The 19,211-nt window shown below is 43.3% G+C and overlaps 1 protein-coding gene across 3 annotated transcripts in view; it reads left to right on the top strand.

Annotated features, from left to right (window-relative positions):
- Window positions 1-19,211, top strand: part of mdfic (MyoD family inhibitor domain containing) — a 112,973-nt gene that overhangs the window by 57,860 nt on the left and 35,902 nt on the right. The window contains exons 5-6 of one of the 3 annotated variants that reach the window (XM_046379330.1): window positions 356-408; window positions 15,889-16,016. In XM_046379330.1, the coding sequence (XP_046235286.1) occupies window positions 356-408; window positions 15,889-15,975 (140 nt within the window). In that variant the 3' untranslated portion in view covers window positions 15,976-16,016. Of the gene's footprint in view, window positions 1-355; window positions 409-8,098; window positions 9,226-15,888; window positions 16,017-19,211 lie in introns of those variants that run through there. The other 2 variants (XM_046379331.1, XM_046379332.1) reach the window with 2 other exon arrangements.

Genomic DNA, 19,211 nt, shown 5'->3' with positions numbered 1-19,211 from the left:
CCCCTCCCCTCTGCACTGCTGCACTCTGTGCTGATCAGTATCTTCAAAAACATTCATAATGTTCACGTAGCTTCAGAGTTTCACAATGTGCATATGTGTGTGTGTCTGTTTGTATGCTCATGCTTATACCTGTGTGTGTGTGTGTGTGTGTGTGTGTGCGTGTGCGCACATGTGTGCATTTACTCGAGCTTGTGAACTGAACTTTGCCAGGTGGTGTGCACATATCATACACACTGAGGTCTTATTAAACTTTGTGCAGCCCTCACTCAAAACTTTGACACACACAGTGCTGTAAGTTTGCATTACGAATATTAATGCCCATATTAATTTTGTGCTGACCTTTTGCCATCCACAGGCTCTGTGCAGCAGTCCAAACAGTCGGAAGCTGTTTTTAATTCCCTGGTCGAGGTGAGAGAAACACATACACTTGCATGCACACATTAATGAAAAAAATCTGGTGCCCTAAGCAGCCTTGCATGCACGACATTATGGCTCTCAGCCTCAGCTTAACTTTATCACTGACGTTGATCATCAAGACTGATGTAAGCTCTCACTGCAGGTTTTATACCTCACTTGTTCCCACTTCATCCAGCATAGGATATTAATGCATATATCCCCATGTTTGTATTCATATTAAAATGTTGATGGGAAAAAAAGTATATTATGCTTTGTATAAAGTGTTGCAGCTATTAAGCCATGATTGTTCCTACCTCAGCGTGTAGGCACATTGTACTGGCTTCACAGATGACAAAGTAGCTACTGTTAAGTATGTTACAAGAGAAATTAGTCAAATATGTTAAAATACGTTTTACAAAGCAGGTGTTAGGTGCTTTAAGACAAAACAAATGGCTTCAGTTGAAAAAGCAGCATCAGCCACATCCCAGTATGAGGTCTTTCAACACTGTTCACCTCAAGAACGGTGCTGAAATGCTCCCGGACTCAATTTCCAATTGTTTACGGCTAATTTGCGGCAGCTTTCCAATTAGGTAAACACACCAGCTGAGAAAGCTGCTTTTTCTTTAAAGTTTTTCCCGTGAGGAAGAAGTGAGTTAGTTTACCTTCAGGACATGGAGGGTTTGGGGGTCATAACAAGAGATAGGCAATGTGACAGGGACAAAGGAAATGCATTAGTCAGCCATGTTGTATGTTTCTGGGAATCCATTCTGTGTGGAGTTCACTCGGGAGAAATTACATTTCTGCTTTGATTTAATTAAAGCTAAATATTGGGCAATCGTCAGGCACTTGGCAGGGTATGCTTGACACTGTAATTATCTCCTGAGGTGCTTTTGTCTTAAAGGCTGCATTCATGCGTGAAACCAATTCCAACGTTGACTCGTCAAGGGCTGCACTTTTTTTTTTTCTTTAAAAATAAAAGACACTGTTTGCTTACTATTCCTCTAAGCTGTCTATAACCTGTCACAGGGGCTGAGGCAGACCCCTGGTGACTTTTAGAGTGGTGAGATGAAGAGCTGCTAAAAACAAATACAGCGTCAGCTGCCCGTTAGTTTGTTGCAGGGGAAGAAAACGCGGTTTGCCTTCAGTGAATTTCTCCCTGTTTTTTGAAGGAAGCACATTTGTAATGCAAAGGTTGTCCTAAAACAGTGGAAAATAACCGCAGTCATGGATTAATGGGTCTTTACCTTCTTTATCAGCCTCTGAATAAAACATTTTTGTGATCGTATACAGTTCTATGACAAGGTGTGTGAATACAGTATGTACAGTATGCATTCAGTGATGCCGTGCCTCCTTTTTATTTACTGTATATATCAACCATCTCTCTCAGTTCTTTCTGTGCACTGCGCTTTCTCTTTCACTCTCAGTTTTCTCTTGAATTATTCACCAGTGTCATCATGTTGACCTGTTCCTTGTCAGTGCTGTAGCTGTGTGTGTGTGTGTGTGTATGTGTGTGTGTACGTACGTATGTCAGTGCTGCAGCTGTGTTGGTGCATCCGTGTGTGTCTGTGTCAGGGCCAAGCAACGCTCTCCTCATCCAGTCCTCGGCTGTAATTTGTGTCACTGACTTGAGTTTGATGGGTGAGCAGCTCCGCACAGCACTGTGTCACAGGGGTGGAGTGGCGGTGTGTGTGCGTGTGTAAATGTGTACGCACTCGTTGTGTGTGCGTATTTTTTTCCGCGGCGCCTCTGCATGTCTTTGTCTGTCTCCACCCTGAGATGTGGCCATGTGAACCTGTTACGGTGTGTGTGTGCTTGCATCTGTGTGTGTTTTCTTGCTTCTGTGTGTGAGAGTGTGTGTGTGTGTCTGTGTGCTCGCGTGCGTGTGTGTACCTGTGAGCATGAACAGCGGTGCAGCTCTTTCCCAACGTTGCCTGCATCGGCACAGTGTCACAGTGAGGAGCCCGGAGGAGACAGCCGAGGCCGCGGCGGTGAGGCGCTCACAGCTGCCACTTGTCACATTAGTCAGCTCAAATTTGGAGGAAATCAATTCGGAACCTTAATTCGCTCGATGACTCCCACGCCCGCTGCAGCCGAAGAGACCCGGCCACCGGTGGGCTTCCCTCCGCCTCTCCTCAAACTTCCCTCCCCTCCTTGCAAAAGATGAGGAATCAACTCCCAGGGGACACAAGTCATCAATCTTAAATCACCTCCTCCAAACTAATGGCAGTCCCAACCCGGCCAGTCCTGCTAAATTGAATTATTACTGGATTGACAAAAAACTGCTGAGAATATTTTTGAAGGAAGGGAAGGGATGGCTGAGCGTCTCTTAATGACGGGAAGTGGAGGGGAAGTGGTCGCACAAAGTCATGAAGCAGGAGGGGTAGAAGTCGTACTCATGCACGCGCACGAACACACAGGCGCACCACCTAGCCCGCGCAAACGTTCACACGCGTGTTCAACATTGCATGCGCTTTAACACCAGTAGCCCACTTAAACACACTCGCTTTTACCTTTCTCTCACACAAACACACAGACACACACACACACCACTTAAAGGTAGGTTTCACCAGCTATGTGCTGTATGCTAATGCTCATCATCACTCAGGGCAGGTTAATGACCCAGCTCTCAGCTCGGCAGGCTTGGCAGAGACAGCTACTGCATAGACCACCTACTCATTCAGACACAATGCATGGGGACAGGATGCTGGATAGGGGGCTGCAGTGCTGCCTTTAAGAGCTCAGGGGCCCTTAAGAAATAGTTTGAGGCTCAGTAAATGAAAGCAGGTGGAGAGCGCCGAAGTGAAGCAAAACACTTTGGACTTTAGTTTTTGTTTTTAGGCGGAATTAACGTCTACAAAGGGGTACAAGACAGGAAGAGCTAAAAGCCAAAAAGTTGGAATGAAGGACATAAGAGGAGAGCATTGCTTAATGTGATGTATAAAGATGAAACAGATATTATGTTTTCCACACGCACAGTCAACTTGGTGAAAGTTTTTTAAATGTCGACAAATGAATTGTTTAACTTTGTCAAAGCCGTGAAGTGTTGCAGTAGATACACATTTATGTCATCAAATGTGCAAATTGCATCACGGACGCACTTATTGCTGTTAACGTTTGTTCTACCAACAGCTTTTCTGCACTGTAAAAAAAAAAACAAAAAAAACGTGCACCATCATGCTAACTTTACTCACAGTGACAAACACACTACAGGCTGTCTTTTGAGATGCACGTGAAAGACTTGAAAGACTGTTGATGTAAATCCTTAACCTCCTGCAGGGCACCTCCCCACTGTACCTTGACAGAGAAGCAGAGAGAGGCTTGATCGTAACATGTATGTATTGCCGCTCAGTGCCGCTGTCTGTCAAGTGTATACTGCTGTAAACACGTTGACTGTCAGCGGAGCTGCTTGTTGAGAGATATTTACCGTTCCTCGCTGTCACCGATTCCACCACGCACTTAGAGTTACGGCTGCCTTGCGAGGCACATGAAAGTGATGGATGAAAGTTTTCCTCTCCCAGGGCGCGGGGCTGAATTAAATTGAAAGCTACTGTTTATTCCCCCCGTGTCTCGTCGCAGAATCAGGTTTGTTTGCAATTGATTTAAGCCGGGGGGGTCTATTGTGGAGGAAAGGCTAAGGTTTTCCTCTTGATGGAAAAGATGATTGAATTTGTTTTGTCTCGCGTGCCTCTCTGCTTGCTCTCATTCTATCCTTTGCCTGTGTCAGTAAATCAGATCATCTCTCTCCCCTGTCAACACACGCTCCTTGTTGAGCAGTCAAAGTTAATTTGCAAATGTGCTCTTTGATTTTTTTTTTTTCTCCTTTCCCTCTTTGTCTCTTTCTTCCCCTGCCTCTTTTTCTTTCCCGTTTTTTAACGCTTTTGAGAAGTCCTCGCAGACAGTTTGTCTTTTTGCTGAGTTGTTCTTCCTCATTCAAAGAGAAAGGACGTTCTTACTGTTTCACTCGCTTCAGCTACACCAGCTTTGATGAGATGATGAATCCTGTCTCAAGCAGGTGACGTCTCACCCTGTCTCAGCAATCCCCAGCTACACCTAGCCGTGATAAAGTTGGGTCCCTGGTTAAGGAGAGCTTGTCAACCGGATTTCCTTTGTAGAAGGACCGACCGATGTCTGAGGGCTTCCTGTGGGGAAATGGCTACAGAGTCATTATTCATCATCCAAGGCTTTGCCCGAGCCCGTCAGGTGCTCTCCCTCGGCAGCAGTCCATCTCTGTAGCCATTCATCATAGGCCTGAATGGAGCTGAAAGGGAGAAGGGAGCGAGACACTTAGGCCCTCCGCTAGCGAGGCCCTAATGAAGGCCCTTGTGCTGTTCACATACAAACACCTCAGCGATATTAAGTTGGGTCAATTATCATGTTGCTCTCAGCCAGCCATCAAGCTGCAGAGCCCTGCGTTTGAGTGTGAAGTGTTTTTAAGTCCAACTCACTGAGGAATACGCTATGTATTAGACAGAACTAGTGGTTTTAATAAATTCCTCCAGTGCTTTTAAAAGTCTGCACCAACCTTTTTTGTTGCATTTAGCTGCCTATGTCATCAGATTATATAGAGGGATCCGGTATTTTGGTGTCAAGTTGTGCTGTGTTTTCCTGGTCCAGCTCCAGCACATAACGACATGCTAACTTTGCTCTCACAAGGTAGTGTATTAGGTTTGATTAGTTCAATTTAGGTACTCAGCATATGCACTCAGAAAGTGGTATATAGAAAAGGGATGCTGAGTTTTATTAAGCATATTAAGGTATGTGGCCCACAGATTTGTTCTTATCTAAGAGTCATTATGGGGTACATTTACTGCTGTGATGAAAGTGGAAGACAATGAAGAAGATGTTCGTGTTTTAAATGGTAGAAGTGCTTGAATTTGCTGCACGACATTACTTCAGATTGTTACACGAGCATCAAGGCCTTCTTTGCAGTAATTACACAGCACCAAGCACAGCAATCTTGCATGTTATTTCAGAATCGGAACTGTGTAGTCTACAATGTTCCCCTGACCTCAGCTCAGCTGTGCTACCGCACAGTACACTTACAGCTACAAGCACAGCCGCAGGTGCGTGTAGAGTAACGTGTGTGATTATGCATCTCCTCCAGGCTAATCTGATGAAATGATCCGGTTTTTGGGGAGGCATCTGTCCTCTTCTGTTCTCAGTCTGGGGAATCTCAGCTGGTATCACTTTGTTAGTCGCCCCTTACGTTTGTGTGTAAATCTCAGCGTTTGGTGGTCCACGGGAGACTTGTCAATACTCCGAGCCGTATAGGCTGTGGCAGCCTCACTTCAGGGAAAACATTGCCTTGAAGTACTGTCTTTCCTCATCTTCAATGTCAGCCCTGGGGCTCCAAGACAACATATGTTCCCCACATGTCCCCAAGACATGGCAGCCAGCGTGCGCTGTACGCTAGCTAGTCGCACAAACGCATCATCACACGGCTACTGTCTTCCTCACAGCTTCACTCCCATCTCTCCTCCCTCTAACCCCCCCCATGTGCACCCGTTACAACTCTGGCACTGAAACAGATGGCCGTAAATTACAATGGCAGTTGTGCCTTAAAAGTACTATCACAAACTCCCAGCAACCCCACCCCCTCGCCACCCCCCGCCACCATCACCGAAATGACAAAATCATTAATTGGCATTGCGTAAGGGCTGGCAGCCTTAGCAGTGTCTCGCACAGCATGAGCGCCTGTCTAAAACTCACAGATGTAAAAGATTAATCTTTTTGCCTTCAGGTAGGTGAGCTGAAAATCAGTGGGTTAAAAAAAATAAAAAAAACAGGCAACACTTCTAGCTGTTTGGTTAGCGGGGAGAACAGAGAAGAGGGCACACCCGTGCTTCTGTTGGAAGTATTCAGTATTTTGTCCTTGAAAGCACCCCATGTGACAATTGCACTGTTTTTGTATTGCGGAACAAGGAAGGACCGGAAGATTCAACGTTTTTGATAATTTGCATTTTGTTCGGTGGAAGAAATTAAGAACGTTTTTGGGTCTGTAAATGGTTCTTTTTAGCTCAAACCATGTTTAAATATTACATTCTTGAATCTTGCACAGCGTACTGATTAATGCGTGTGTGTGTGTGTGTCGTGGGGGGTGGTGGTGGTGTGGTGGGGTGTCCTTTCGCACAGAGATAAGATATAGTATATTACAACCAAAATTAATGGTATAAATATTAACTGCTCTCTAACTGGTGTGTTGAGATGAGCATGTTTTGACATGAGTGAAATTACTGCATAATGGTTACTCTGAGTTAAGAAATATGTGCTGACATGACATCTGAAGTAAAATGTGAATAATTAGTAATAATTAACTTAAAATAAAGACGAGGTCTAATAGAAAACGCAGAAGTAGTTGTACTCCATGGGGAACGTTCACACTACAGAGACAATTCAGACGTCCGTATTCTTTATCTGAGCTCTCTGATTACCTGCCAAGCCACACCACCTCCACCACCCCGAAATTAATAAAGCCATGTGTTAGATATTAGCAAGGCAATAAAAGGATGAATATTTGATAGCAGAGATCCCAACGCTGTTATTACCAGGCCATTGCATCAGCACAGTGAGCTCAGACTGAAGATAGGTGCCACTTCCTCATGTCAGCAAAAACAAGCTCTGACAATGTGTTTTTTCTTGTTTATTTATTTATAAAGCAGCAAAGATTGTATGTAGAATCTCATGCACAGTTTGCTTTCTTCAGTGTAACAGGAGAATTTTCTCTTTCACACAACTGCTTTTATCCAGCTGTCAGTCCACTCTCACCTTCCAAATTCCTCATCCCTCCTTTTTCTCACTATCCTTCATTTTTTTCTTTTCCGCTGTTCCTCTTTTTGTGTTTTTTAGTTCCATTAATCTTTTTCGAGGGCCTTCTATAATCCATCTCCCCAGCCGAGAGGTATTCCCCGAGGGTAAATTACTCTGGAGGCCTGCCTGGCCCCGCACTGCATCAGATTGACCCTCAGCTTGTTTGCCATTTTGTATACTGCACTGTTTATTTAACAAGGAGCAGAGTGAGTGTGATTTCCAGGGACGGGTCCCTGTGATAGTAGCTTTGACACCCTGCCTGAGTAATGACCCTCATTATGGAGCCTCTGACAGCTCCCTGAAAGGCCTGATTTATGAATATGCTGGGACCGTAGCCCCACAAGCCTCTACGCACCAGCCTCTGAGCATGGTCTCCCCTCCCTCTGTCAGCACCCACAGTCTATACATACATGTGCGTGGGCGTTCGCACACATGTAGTGCCTACACATGAAAGTAAATGGCATAAGAAATGCTTTTTTGGCTTCAGAATTGCCATACCAGAATTGCCTTACCATCACTTCTTTTGCCTAACTTTCTGTTCTTTGTAAATAACAGCAGAAAATATGCAAGCTCTCCCGGGTGGTCTGTGGAAAGTTGGATTTAAGATTTTATAGGGAAAATAAATTCCTCAAAAGTTCATTTCATTCCCCGACTCATTTTTTGGTATGCGAACGCAGCAACGTCCCACGGAGAGAGGCCAGTGCCGCAACTTCCAACTTTCATTTTATTTCATTTTATCTGGTCTTATTGGTCAGTACTTCATGAAAATTTCACACATCTCACCCCTCAAGGATTAACCCTATACATATTAACCCTTCTTAAATATCACACATATCAAAGGGCAGCATAAATAAATAATGAGGTATATATCTCTTCTTTTTTCTTGCCCCAACAGAATCAATTAAGCAGGCAGAGGAGGAAAGAGGTTCTTTGGGAGGCTCTGGGCTTGGCCAGGCCTTGAGAAGACCAGGCCTACTGGAGGGGAATCACAGGGAGCGAGGCAGACAACAGATCAGATTGGGGAAGGAGTAAAGAGGAGGGCACAGAGAGAGAGAGAGAGGACGAGGGAGGAAGAGGGAGCAGGGCCATCCAAAGAGAGGAAGAGGAGAGAAGAGGTGGGATATCCACTGGATATGCATAAACAGCAGCTGAACAGGCAGGCAGGCGGGCACGTGAGCGAACGGCAGAAGCAGATAAAGCTATACAGGCTTGTCAGAATCCAGCCGCTAGGCCAGTGATTTATGAGGATCCCCAGTCAAGACTTTGCTTCAAATCCTCCATCCAGCAGCCTTTTGTTCACAGCATAGATGCCACCCTCCTACATGTGCACACACCTCAGTTTGACCAGCCCACTCAGACAGTGTATTCTGGATATCTGATTGACGCTGATGTTCGAATGTTAAAAAAATCATAGTATTCTTGAGATATGTACTGCTTAGGGCATTTTAAAAGTTAAGATGTACAGTTTTCAGTGCACTTTGATTGTCAATCTGTCACTATCATGGCAACTCTGTCACTATGTCATTTACATAACAACATATCTTAAGTATTTCTGTACTCGCTTAGCCCCTGTCATATGCTGCTGCGCCTGTGATAAGCTAAAACAGGCTCACACTGTTGGCTATGCCTGTATGAGTCAGGCAACTTTTGGTTATGAATGCATTCAGATTGCTTGTTGATCCATCCGAAAGTCCCAAAATATTCAGTTTTCAGCTATATAAAACTGAGAAAAGCTGTAACTCCACTGAAGGAACCAGCAGCCAACAACAATGTTTGGCATTTTTGCTTCACACATGAGTTAAAAAGCTAATTAATCATATAAAATTGTTGCCAGTTCATTTTTTCTTGATTGACTAATGGATTATTATTGTTCCAGATCTACAGCACATGAATTCGCTCCCACACTTAATCAGTTGCAGCATGCTGTCCTCACTCTGTCTGTGCTGTGTAGTTTGTTGTCTGCAGTCAGCAGTGTTGTAAAAAGTACCCAACCGTCATAAAATAAAGATATCATGCTAAAAATGTGCTTTGTGAAAGTGAAATTCACCCATACAAGTCATGTTGAAAGTGAAAGCCTTACAGTATCTGATATTAAATGTACTTAAGTATGAAAAGGAATTTTCTGCTAATAAATGTTTTTAATCATCAAAAGTACAAGTAAAAGTAAATTATTCATAGTGTAGTTCAGCCCTACAGTAGTCATAAAAGCTGTAATACACACATATTGCTCACACACCTTCTCATCACTCGCTTAGTTTAGCTTCACATAGCTGTCATTAAATGCACCTTTCAGATGTTCATCATAGCGCCGCCCTATGGCACAACTGCCCCACCGCTTCATTTATTCATGATTTTCCAATGGACTCTTGACACTTGTTTGTGACAGATAAATGACAGAGGTTTGTTAATGCTGTATGTTACTTTATTTATATTAAGTATGTATTGTGAGAGCTTTGGTCTGAGTTCATGAAACTGTCAAGGAATTTGCTGTAACCTGCAGAGGTACTGATTGTGGCTTTTATTTGTCTTTCTAGAGTTGGCTTATTGAGTAGATAACTGATTGGGCACACACACACACACACGCACACACACACTCACGCACATACATATTTCTCTTGCTTTATGCACTGCATTAAAAAGCCCTGGATAAAAGGTAAGGAATATGCTTTATTAACTTTAAATATGCATGAAGTTTCAGAGGGAAAGTGCAGCACAGCATCAGAAATGTCCAAAAGCTTGACTACTTATATCTCTTTTTTTCCTCAAAAACTGTAAATAATTAAAAACAGAGCGAAGGAGCAAGAGAGAGAGAGAGGAGGACAGAAAAAGTCAAAGATACTCACACTCTGCATAAACACATTCTTATTAGTGACCCCAGATGCCCCGAGACATCAAATCATAAAGTTACAACACACAACTCTCTCCAGATTGTTTTGTGTGTGTATGTGTGTGTGTGTGCGTGTGCGTTCTTTCTCTGCTCAACGCACACACACATACAGAGAGAAAGCCACAGCTGCATATGGAAAAAGCTCCTCTGTTTTTTCCAGTCCTGGCATCAGCACCAGAAGTTCTGGGGGCTCATCCCTTTGAGGGGAGAGTTGAAAGGGCCAGACACTCTTTTTGTGTCTCTCTCAGAATATCCACAGAAACTGATCGTATGTCACAAAAGTTTTCTGTCACCTTTCACCTTGTGAATGGAGATTTGCTGAGCGCTGATGGATTTCAGTGCCTGGCAAATTGCGCTCAAACTTCAGATCAAGGTCGCACCTTTTGTGGACTTTTCGCCTCGCTGTAACATCCTGTCTCCATCTAATAAAAAGCAGATATTGACACTGTGACACCCTTTCTTATTAGTCAATTGATTTCCTTTTGATTCCAGATATTCAGCCAGAGTGGGAGAGCTTAGCTTTGTGGCTCCAGGCTTATATGAAGAGGCTTAGCCTTATTAGGAAATGGGGATTTTGCAAACATGACAACCACACATTCACCACAACTCCCTTGGTAATGTAAATAGATAAATACATAAATACATAAACAAGCTGTGAAAGGCTGATCGTGTTAGTCCCTCCTGATTTAGCAGAATCCTCTGCTGAAAATGAAATCAGCTATGCTTGCTATCTCCGTGTCAAATGTTATTTTCCCGACTGTAAATGAGCTACACAAAATTGTTTTTTATATCGTTGCATGTTATTTGGCCCCTTAATCTTCCGCTATGGCAGCGGTTGTTCGTCATGATTATTTCAGCCAGGCAAACGATATTTAAATGAACAAATAGCGAGTATTTACCCGGCATCATTGCCTTGTCATGTTGGCTACGTCGCCTAATGGCCTTCTAGACTCTCGCTCTATTTATGGGAGTCATTTCATCCTCTGTTATTTACCTCCCTGCTCCCCACCCCAACATCCTCCCCTCTTTTTTCTCATCTCCATCATGCAACTGCCTCCGTTCGCTTCTCCCTGATGCATCGTCTCCCTTTGAATTTTAATTTCAGCAACGTGCTATTAGAAGGGGGTGTAATCCCGTCACTGCCTGTCCTTCATGCCTCTCACACAATGATGTATTAATGCCAGGGCACACTAATGAATGGAAAGCACCAAGTTGTTAAGTCTGTTTTAAGGTGCCATTTCTATTAATTTGCTTTTTGCTAGGCTCTGTTGATTTTTTTTTTCCGTCTCGTCTTCCTGGTCTTTGTCTTTTTTTTTTCACATCCACAATTTTATTTTCACAAATGCTCTGGCTGTAACACCTCTGTATGTGTGAGAACGCGTTGAGATTTGTGTCAAATTATTGCTATGAATAGACGAGAGTCTGGCTGTGACTGATACATGCTGAACTCCCACGGGATGTCTCAAGTCAACAAAAATGTCACATCTGTCCGATAGTCTGCTTGATGTACCAGCTTGTTAACACGTTAAATTTCATGTCAAGTGTTTGTTTCTCTTGTAAAATAGTTTGAAGCCTACAGAACTGTATCTGAGCACCTTTTCCTGTGCTTACATGGAAAAACCAATAGAAATCTATACGATTTTACAGAGGAAAAAAAAACGGCGGAAGGATTCAGTATCCAGTGTTGTTCGGAGCAATTTATCCCCTGTTGAAAGTCTACAATCCAGTCAATACCCACCTCTTTTTAGTGGACGAATGTGGCTTAATCTGATCTCTGGATTGCACCATACTGGAGTTAGCTAATATGTGGATCACATGAGACTCCACATAGGCAGGCAACCTATCCTCATTTACATTGCTGTTTCCTTCCAGCCATGCAAGCACTCACAGTGATTGGGGGGGTATACATCTTTCAAAAAGCCCACAAACCCAGGATGGGCTAAATTACCAGAGTGCAACGGGGGGGGGGGGCTTCATCGTTTGTGTTTCATGCGAAAGAGCTTGCTGCCATTCCTTGCCGCTTGACTGGGCAGATTATGCTCAGGTATCAGCCGCAGCCAAGAAAGCGGATTACTTGTGTCCAAATAGAGTTGTCAGTTTGGAAACTCAAGATGCAATCATTTCCATGCGAAGGGTAATTATAGAGGATCAGGCCCACGTTACTGTCAGACGCATGCTGCAGGATGAGACAATCACTCACTAATGAAGGATTTTACATGTGTGAGGTGAACAAGGTACTCCTTCTCAACTCCTGTGCGCTCCCTGTCTGTTTCTCACTGTGTCCTTCTCCGCTATGTTGTTTCATGTAGGTTTATAATAGTCTATGTGCAGTCTTTTGACTCACTGTTGTATAGAGAGCATATGCTCTGACTATCTGTAAGTGCTGTTGAAAGAGATCAAGAGAGCATCCACAGAGCTGAACTGCTGAGTTTCCCAAGTAAAAATAGCACCCAAAACAGATGAAGCACTGGGTCAAACACTGTTCACCTTTCTCAGTGAGTCATATGACCAGCATTAAAAACTGGAAACAAAGACAGCAGGAGCAAGTAGAATACCAAACTCTTGAAACGATATCTTGGTGGCATTACACTTTAGACAATGTACAATCATGCCACCCTGAAATCAGCTCTAGGAAAAAAAAGATATGAAATACTTTACGAACACACTATGTACACACAGTGAATGTACACAGACTGGCACGTCTGCCTCCTTCAAAGTAAAACAGTGTCTTTAAACCTCAAGTGAAACTGTTTACATAGAACAATAAACATTTTTAAAGATGATTGAATAAAATAAATGAGTAAATGTCAAGTAGAAACAACAAAGTCATATTGGGGGCCAGCCATGACCTAGAGGTTGAAGAAGGGGCTTGTGACCAGAGAGTCGCTGGTTTGATTCCACCCCGGACTGGCAGGAAAGATTTGGGTGAGATAGAGTGTTTAATAATAATGCCCTTGAGCAAGGCACATGACCCCCCCATGGCAGCCCACTGCTCCTGTGTGTTTCATTGCATGTTGCATGTGTGTGTGTTTCAATCAGTGATGGGTTAAATGCAGAGAAGTAATTTCCCAGCCTGGGATTAATAAAGTAAATAGAATTAAAAAAATGTTAAACATTTTAAAAATATTGTATGCAGCACAGTTTTTGCACAGCCAGATCACACTGAATCATCTCATCACTCATTTCCAATACACTTCAATGTGGACACAGTAATCCTTGTGTACTCCATAACAATATTTGGCTTTTGTGGAAAATAAACTTTTACTATTAATGACAGTTTGCTGCCACTAACCGGGACTTTAAGTTCATAGAGTACTCAGGGCTTAGTAGAGGCATATTCTTCTAGTTTGCTGATGACTCGCTGAGGACAAGCGGTGGATTTTTTTTTTCCTTCCTGCTTCCTCACCACATGTTCCATCAGACAGATGATGATCATCTGTCATTACAAATTATGGGATAGCTGCCAGCTTTTGTCTCTGTGTCTGACCTTAATGCCCTTTGGCCTGAACTGTGACCCCGACTGAACCACCTTCTTCATAAAAATGCAGCATGAAAACCACCATCAAACTACCCAAACACAGACTCCTCCTTCGCAAAGAATACACACACACACACACACTCACACACACAAAATGTCTGACTCTGTTTTATTATGACGAGCTTGTGCATTGTACATCCTACCAATACCCAATCACTCATTTTCCCACTAAATACCTCTCCCTCCTGATGGCTTCACCCGGTGCTCGGTCGAAAAGGTCACACAATTAAATGGCTAAGGCCTTCTGTTCATGTCATAGAATGGTGATGTATCACTCCAGGCTGGCTGTACGTGTACCTGACACACTGTGAGCATGAATATGATTTCAGAGATCATTAAAAATTTAACAGCGTGACCTAATTACCCGAGCTCCCTATTCAGATTCCAAGCAGTGAGTGAGATGGAGAGAGAGAGAGAAAGAAAAGGAGGAGGAGGAGGAGGAGGATGATCTGTGTATGGCAGGCTAAGCCTCATCTGGAATCAATTATAATTACTTTATGTTGCTGCTTTGTCAATCAATATGGAACGAGCAGTAATGGATCGCTCAGGTGTCACATACTGTACTTAGAGCAGCGGAGTTCTGTTGTTTGTGCGTTTGCATACATGATGGAGGTCTCAGAAGGACTCGCTATAATTAGCGGGTTAGTTTAGTGTGGTGTATTTAAGTGGATAAGGTTTGTGAGCACCATCATTTATCTTGAAGTGGGTTGATTTTAGATTTGAGGATGGCTCTACAGTGCCCCATAAATGAATTGAGAAATGAGGAGAGCACAGTGCATGCATATGTAACTATTTGGTGGTATAGACAACATAGACTCGGGAAAGAAAAGCACTCCATTGTTTTCATTGAAATCAACTTCCTCTTGGGGCACATGAGTTTTTTTTCCCCTCCTTTTTACCATATTGATCGCTCAGATGTGAGTCACAAACAAGGCAGATTACCATTATCTGCCGTTACAAAGCGTTTCAGGAATCTTTGACTGAAGTCGTAAAAATCTGGGGGCTTTTCATGTCTCTCTGCATCGATTTAACGTTTGTGAGAATGAATTGGAGATCAATTGGCTTACCTCTGGGCAGACTTAATGAGCAAGCACAACACACCGAGGCCTGTTGTTGTCTTCCTCTTGCTTCATAGTCTTCAATAGCAGGAAAAATGATGAAGAATGATTTCCAGTTTCCAGAGGCTGTCCTGTAACCAAACCTGATTTGAGGGCATTTAGTTTTCACTCTTTCTTGTGCATGACGACAACAGAGGGTTACTGTGATATTTTGCCTAACAATTCGTGTGACTAATGACCTTCTGAGTAATCTCGTACTCAATAAGCATACCTCATTACTCACTTTGCAAAGCTGTCTTAAAAACCTTTTTTGGCATTTGAGTGGGACAACTCTTGCATGGCACCTTATCTATGAAATATCACTGCAGTAATTACACTACAGGGATATAATGTCATGGTGGAGCCTTGTGATGCCTACCAACACTCCATAACCCTCTTTGTATATCGTATTGCATCATTCACATTTCTTTGCCAAATTGTTGTCACTGCCACATTTTCAGCTCTAATCTCACTCTGTCCCTGGCCTGAGCTTCACTGTTTGACTGCTGTGTTTGAATCCCTTTCCCCCTGCCTTTCACCCAGGCGATTTACTATAAACATTTACCCTCTGCCCACCTGGGATCAATAAAGGCTGTTGCCATGTGGTAATCAGATGGCACAGCGAATCTTCTAATCACCGTCTAATACCCGGTGAGGAGTGTGCAGCTGATGGTTCCCGGCAGCTCCTGACCCCCCCCTCCTCCTGTCTCGTGCGTCGCCAGAGTCTCTGTTTACATGCACGGGACCTGACTGCAGGACGCGGCCTCCGGGTGGCCTCCCCGGCCTCAAGTGATTCCATAGGTTCACCCAAGAGTCACGGAGGGATGATGGGGGCTTTGAATTTCTATCAGGTTACTGTTTAGTTTGGAGGGAACAGGAGGGTAGCGCCTCAGTGTGGCAGGTGAGAAAGTTATACTTTGGAATGGTGATAAAGTAGACAAAAAAAAAAAGATATGTGAGACTAGACAGACAACAAAAACAAAAAGAGGAGAGGAGGTTAAAAGGTGGTCCAGAAGACAGGACAGTATATTATGCAAATAATGTAAAAAGTATTTATTAAAGTTAATGTTTTCAGAATTTGGAAGTAAACAGTCATATCAACCAGTTTCTACTTTTGTATTTTTCTTCTCTCTCTTTTATTCTTTCATCTCCATCTCCTGAAGCCCTTCATCCTTTCCTGTCCTCTGCTTTGCCCCCCCCCCTCTGTCCTCTCTCACCTCCACCACGGTACAGTATTCACCAAGCCTTAAGCCACCATACTGTGTCTTAGATGAAGCTCGTGGGAGTTCAAGAAGCTGTTTTGTGACCGTCGTCTTCCGGTGGCCTGGACCTGAGTTGACTTCAGCGAGATGAGAGGCATAAAATAAAAAGGATCTCACAGCAGGAGCACGCTGTCGAGGGACCTGCGAGCAGCGTCATGTTGAGCAGGAATATTCAGAGCTCCTGTAATTGCCCCACAATGTTTTAGAATGTGTGGTGAACATGTTTCCCTATTGTTCATCCACGTTTTATTATACTGCTGGGTGAAAAAAAAAGTCTTGGTTATTGTATGAATCTGCAACCATTGAAAGGCACGCTGTTCTGAATATGCAGGAAGCACGTCAACAACTCTCCCATACCCTACCATTAGTCTCGCCTTCTCCTGCTCTTATCCTGCTATTTTTTCTCTTTAGAAGAAAATGGAAGGGGGCACTGGATGGATTGCAATTCATTGGAGGTTCATTGTATGCGGTAATATACACTATTAAGTGGCAGCATATAGAAACAAACCTTTGATTAAATGAATTTGAATCACAAAGAAACAGCAAGACCCCTCCTCAAGCTTTCAGTTAATAAGGATTGCTTTTTCACTCGGTACCTGCGCACGCTGACTTTTGACACCCGTGGTTTTCAAGAGGGGTATTTCTGAGGACTCTCATATGGCGGCAACCCCAGATTAAATCAAGTCGGTTATAATAAAGTATAATGTTATATTCATTTTGTCATCATTACTGATTCCAGTGTACTAAAAGGCTTGTGGATTATAATGAATTCCAAATAAGTTCAATGTGCTAATGGGAAAAGATGAAGAGTAGTGTGGATTACTAATATTAGTTAGGGCTCCATGTTTCATTAGACTGTATTAGGACAGAGAATATTCAAATAGAAATTTTTTTTTCCCTACCGAATGTCAAGTTGTGCTTTGATTGTCAGACAGCCCTCACCTACATTATTCATTGTCAATGAAATTTTGAAACCGTTTTTAATGACAGACTCAGATTTGCTCCATATGTATTTATTTATGTTATCCTGCTACACAGACCACAGCTTGTCGGGACAGAGAGCAGTGGAATACATTGCCTGGAAAGTAAAAAGCAGATATTAAAATAAAGACAAAATAGGATAAATAACATTGGCAGACTGCTTAAGAAACCCAGTCATTCTATACATAGAATTCAAGAGCTGTATTTATCCGAGAATGGCGTGCAAATCTATGTAAGTATCTCCACTGTTTGCATAATAGATTAGAAATTAGCATTTTTGTTCATTTTCCATGTATGCACAGTGCCTGGAAGAATAACACTCCATGCATATCAGATCAGCCTGCCTACAATTTTGCGCAGTATATTATTTGACAATCTAAAATGTGTAATTTGCATGAAATTGCTTAATTAAAACACAGTCACTGGGGGTATTAATTTCTTTGTCTGACAGTGGAGTGTAGTGAAGGGAGAGCAGGGGAGATGTAAAACGCTGTCAGATAGCGCTGTCACAGAGGCAGAAAGGAAATTCTGCCACATCCCCACCACCACCACCACCCCTCTCCAAACGGCACAGAGCGATGGAGAGGATAACGCCTGCCCAGCTAATTTGGGTTATGGTGGTAAACGGGGGCCACTGCACTAGAAAGATACCAGAGGGAGGGAGGGAGGAAGGGAGAAGGGGGTGAATCACTGGAAGAGATAGGAAGAGAGGGAGTGAGAGAGACTAGCACAGCTGCCTTTGTGCCATGGTATCATTGTTGTCCTCAGGATGAAACTATGCCAGGCAACTGACAACGATACAATGATGTCAGATATTATGGTGTGTCAGTGTTAGGCTGGCAGATGTTTGTTTGCATGTGCCTTTGAAAAACAGGTAAAGATTTTGACAGCTTTTCCAAAAACTAAAAAAAAAAGAAATCTTTAAATATATAAAAAGTTTAAATATCACATATCATCACACAGGAAGGCCGAAGGCTTCAGTCTCGCAACCATATTGGCCTTGGTTTGTTTAATCCATGAGAGTTAAAATCTTTCCTTGCAAATCATTCTTTTGTACTTCCTCTTCTGTCACAAAAATATAACACCTCCTGGTATGGTTTTGTTTCAGAGATGCAATCAATTGTAGCAGCCACAATGTGAGCAGTGGATCGAAAACAGCCACTCATTAATTGTTGCCCACCCCTCGGTGCTGCACTGCGCTGTGCCATTATGAATGCGGGAATTGCAAACGGAAAAGGGCAGAGAGGTAGGCGAAGGATGAACCAAAGAGATTCAGAAAAATACACAGGGAGGAGGAACTCTTTGGAGCATGACAAAGAGTGAGATTAAAGCTCCTTCCCCATTTCCAGTTGGCCCTGTGTCTGTGTGCGTGCAGCCTGCACATCTGTACCCTTTTGTCTTAAATATCAAAGGCAGCAAAGGCACGTTAACATTTCAGTAATTCCAAAGATACATGAGGAGGACATGGGAGGGTGAATGGTGCAGTGAAGAAGTTATCAAACTGAGAGAGAGAGAGGGGGAACGTGAGAGGGAGTGTTTCTTCTTCTCTTACACTGATGCTCAGTTCTCAGAAAGCTGTTTGCTGATCCTTGTGCTGTATCACTGAGGGGTGGCGCTGTGAAACAGTCAAATTAAAAGCTTTTAAGAGAGATAAGGAGATAAAGAACGATGAAGTAAGAGGAGAAAACTTTTAAGAGGGGAGTGCAGGTGGCGAAAAGAAAGCAAGAAGGCCGTAAAGAGTAAGACGAGCACAAGAGCAAAAGAAACAAAGCCAGAGAGAGAGAAAGGGAAATGCACATACTGGGTAACCAGTATTGAGGCAGACAGGCAGGCAGGCGGGCAGGTTCAGTAAGGGGTCCTTGTCAGTGGTGTCAGCAGAGTGAGGTTGAGACAGAGACAGTGAGCACTGAGGGCAGGCTAACGCTGACAGGACCTCCATTGCAGCCTTGACGGCCAGCTTCACTGGGACCTTAATTGGTCCTTTGATGTCGCTGGAAAAAGGTGGTGAAGGCGATGAAAATGGAATCTGTCCCTCTTTGCTGGCATGCCATTATATCACTATGCACTCTGTGTTTATTTATGAATCACAACCTTTTTTCCCCTCTCTCTTTCTCTCTCGCTCTTTTCTCTCTTTCAGTGCTCCTTGAAGGTGCTCTATTTTCTTCTCTCGTTTACTTCATCTCTTTATCCCTCTCTCTCACTTTCGCTGTCCTTTATTCAGTCCGTCGTCCGGCTGTTAGTTT

The sequence above is a fragment of the Scatophagus argus genome, chromosome 22, assembly GCF_020382885.2.
Source record: "Scatophagus argus isolate fScaArg1 chromosome 22, fScaArg1.pri, whole genome shotgun sequence".
NCBI lineage: Eukaryota > Metazoa > Chordata > Actinopteri > Scatophagidae > Scatophagus > Scatophagus argus.
Note: the sequence above shows the minus strand (reverse complement) of the source record. Positions and strands in the feature narration are given on the sequence as shown.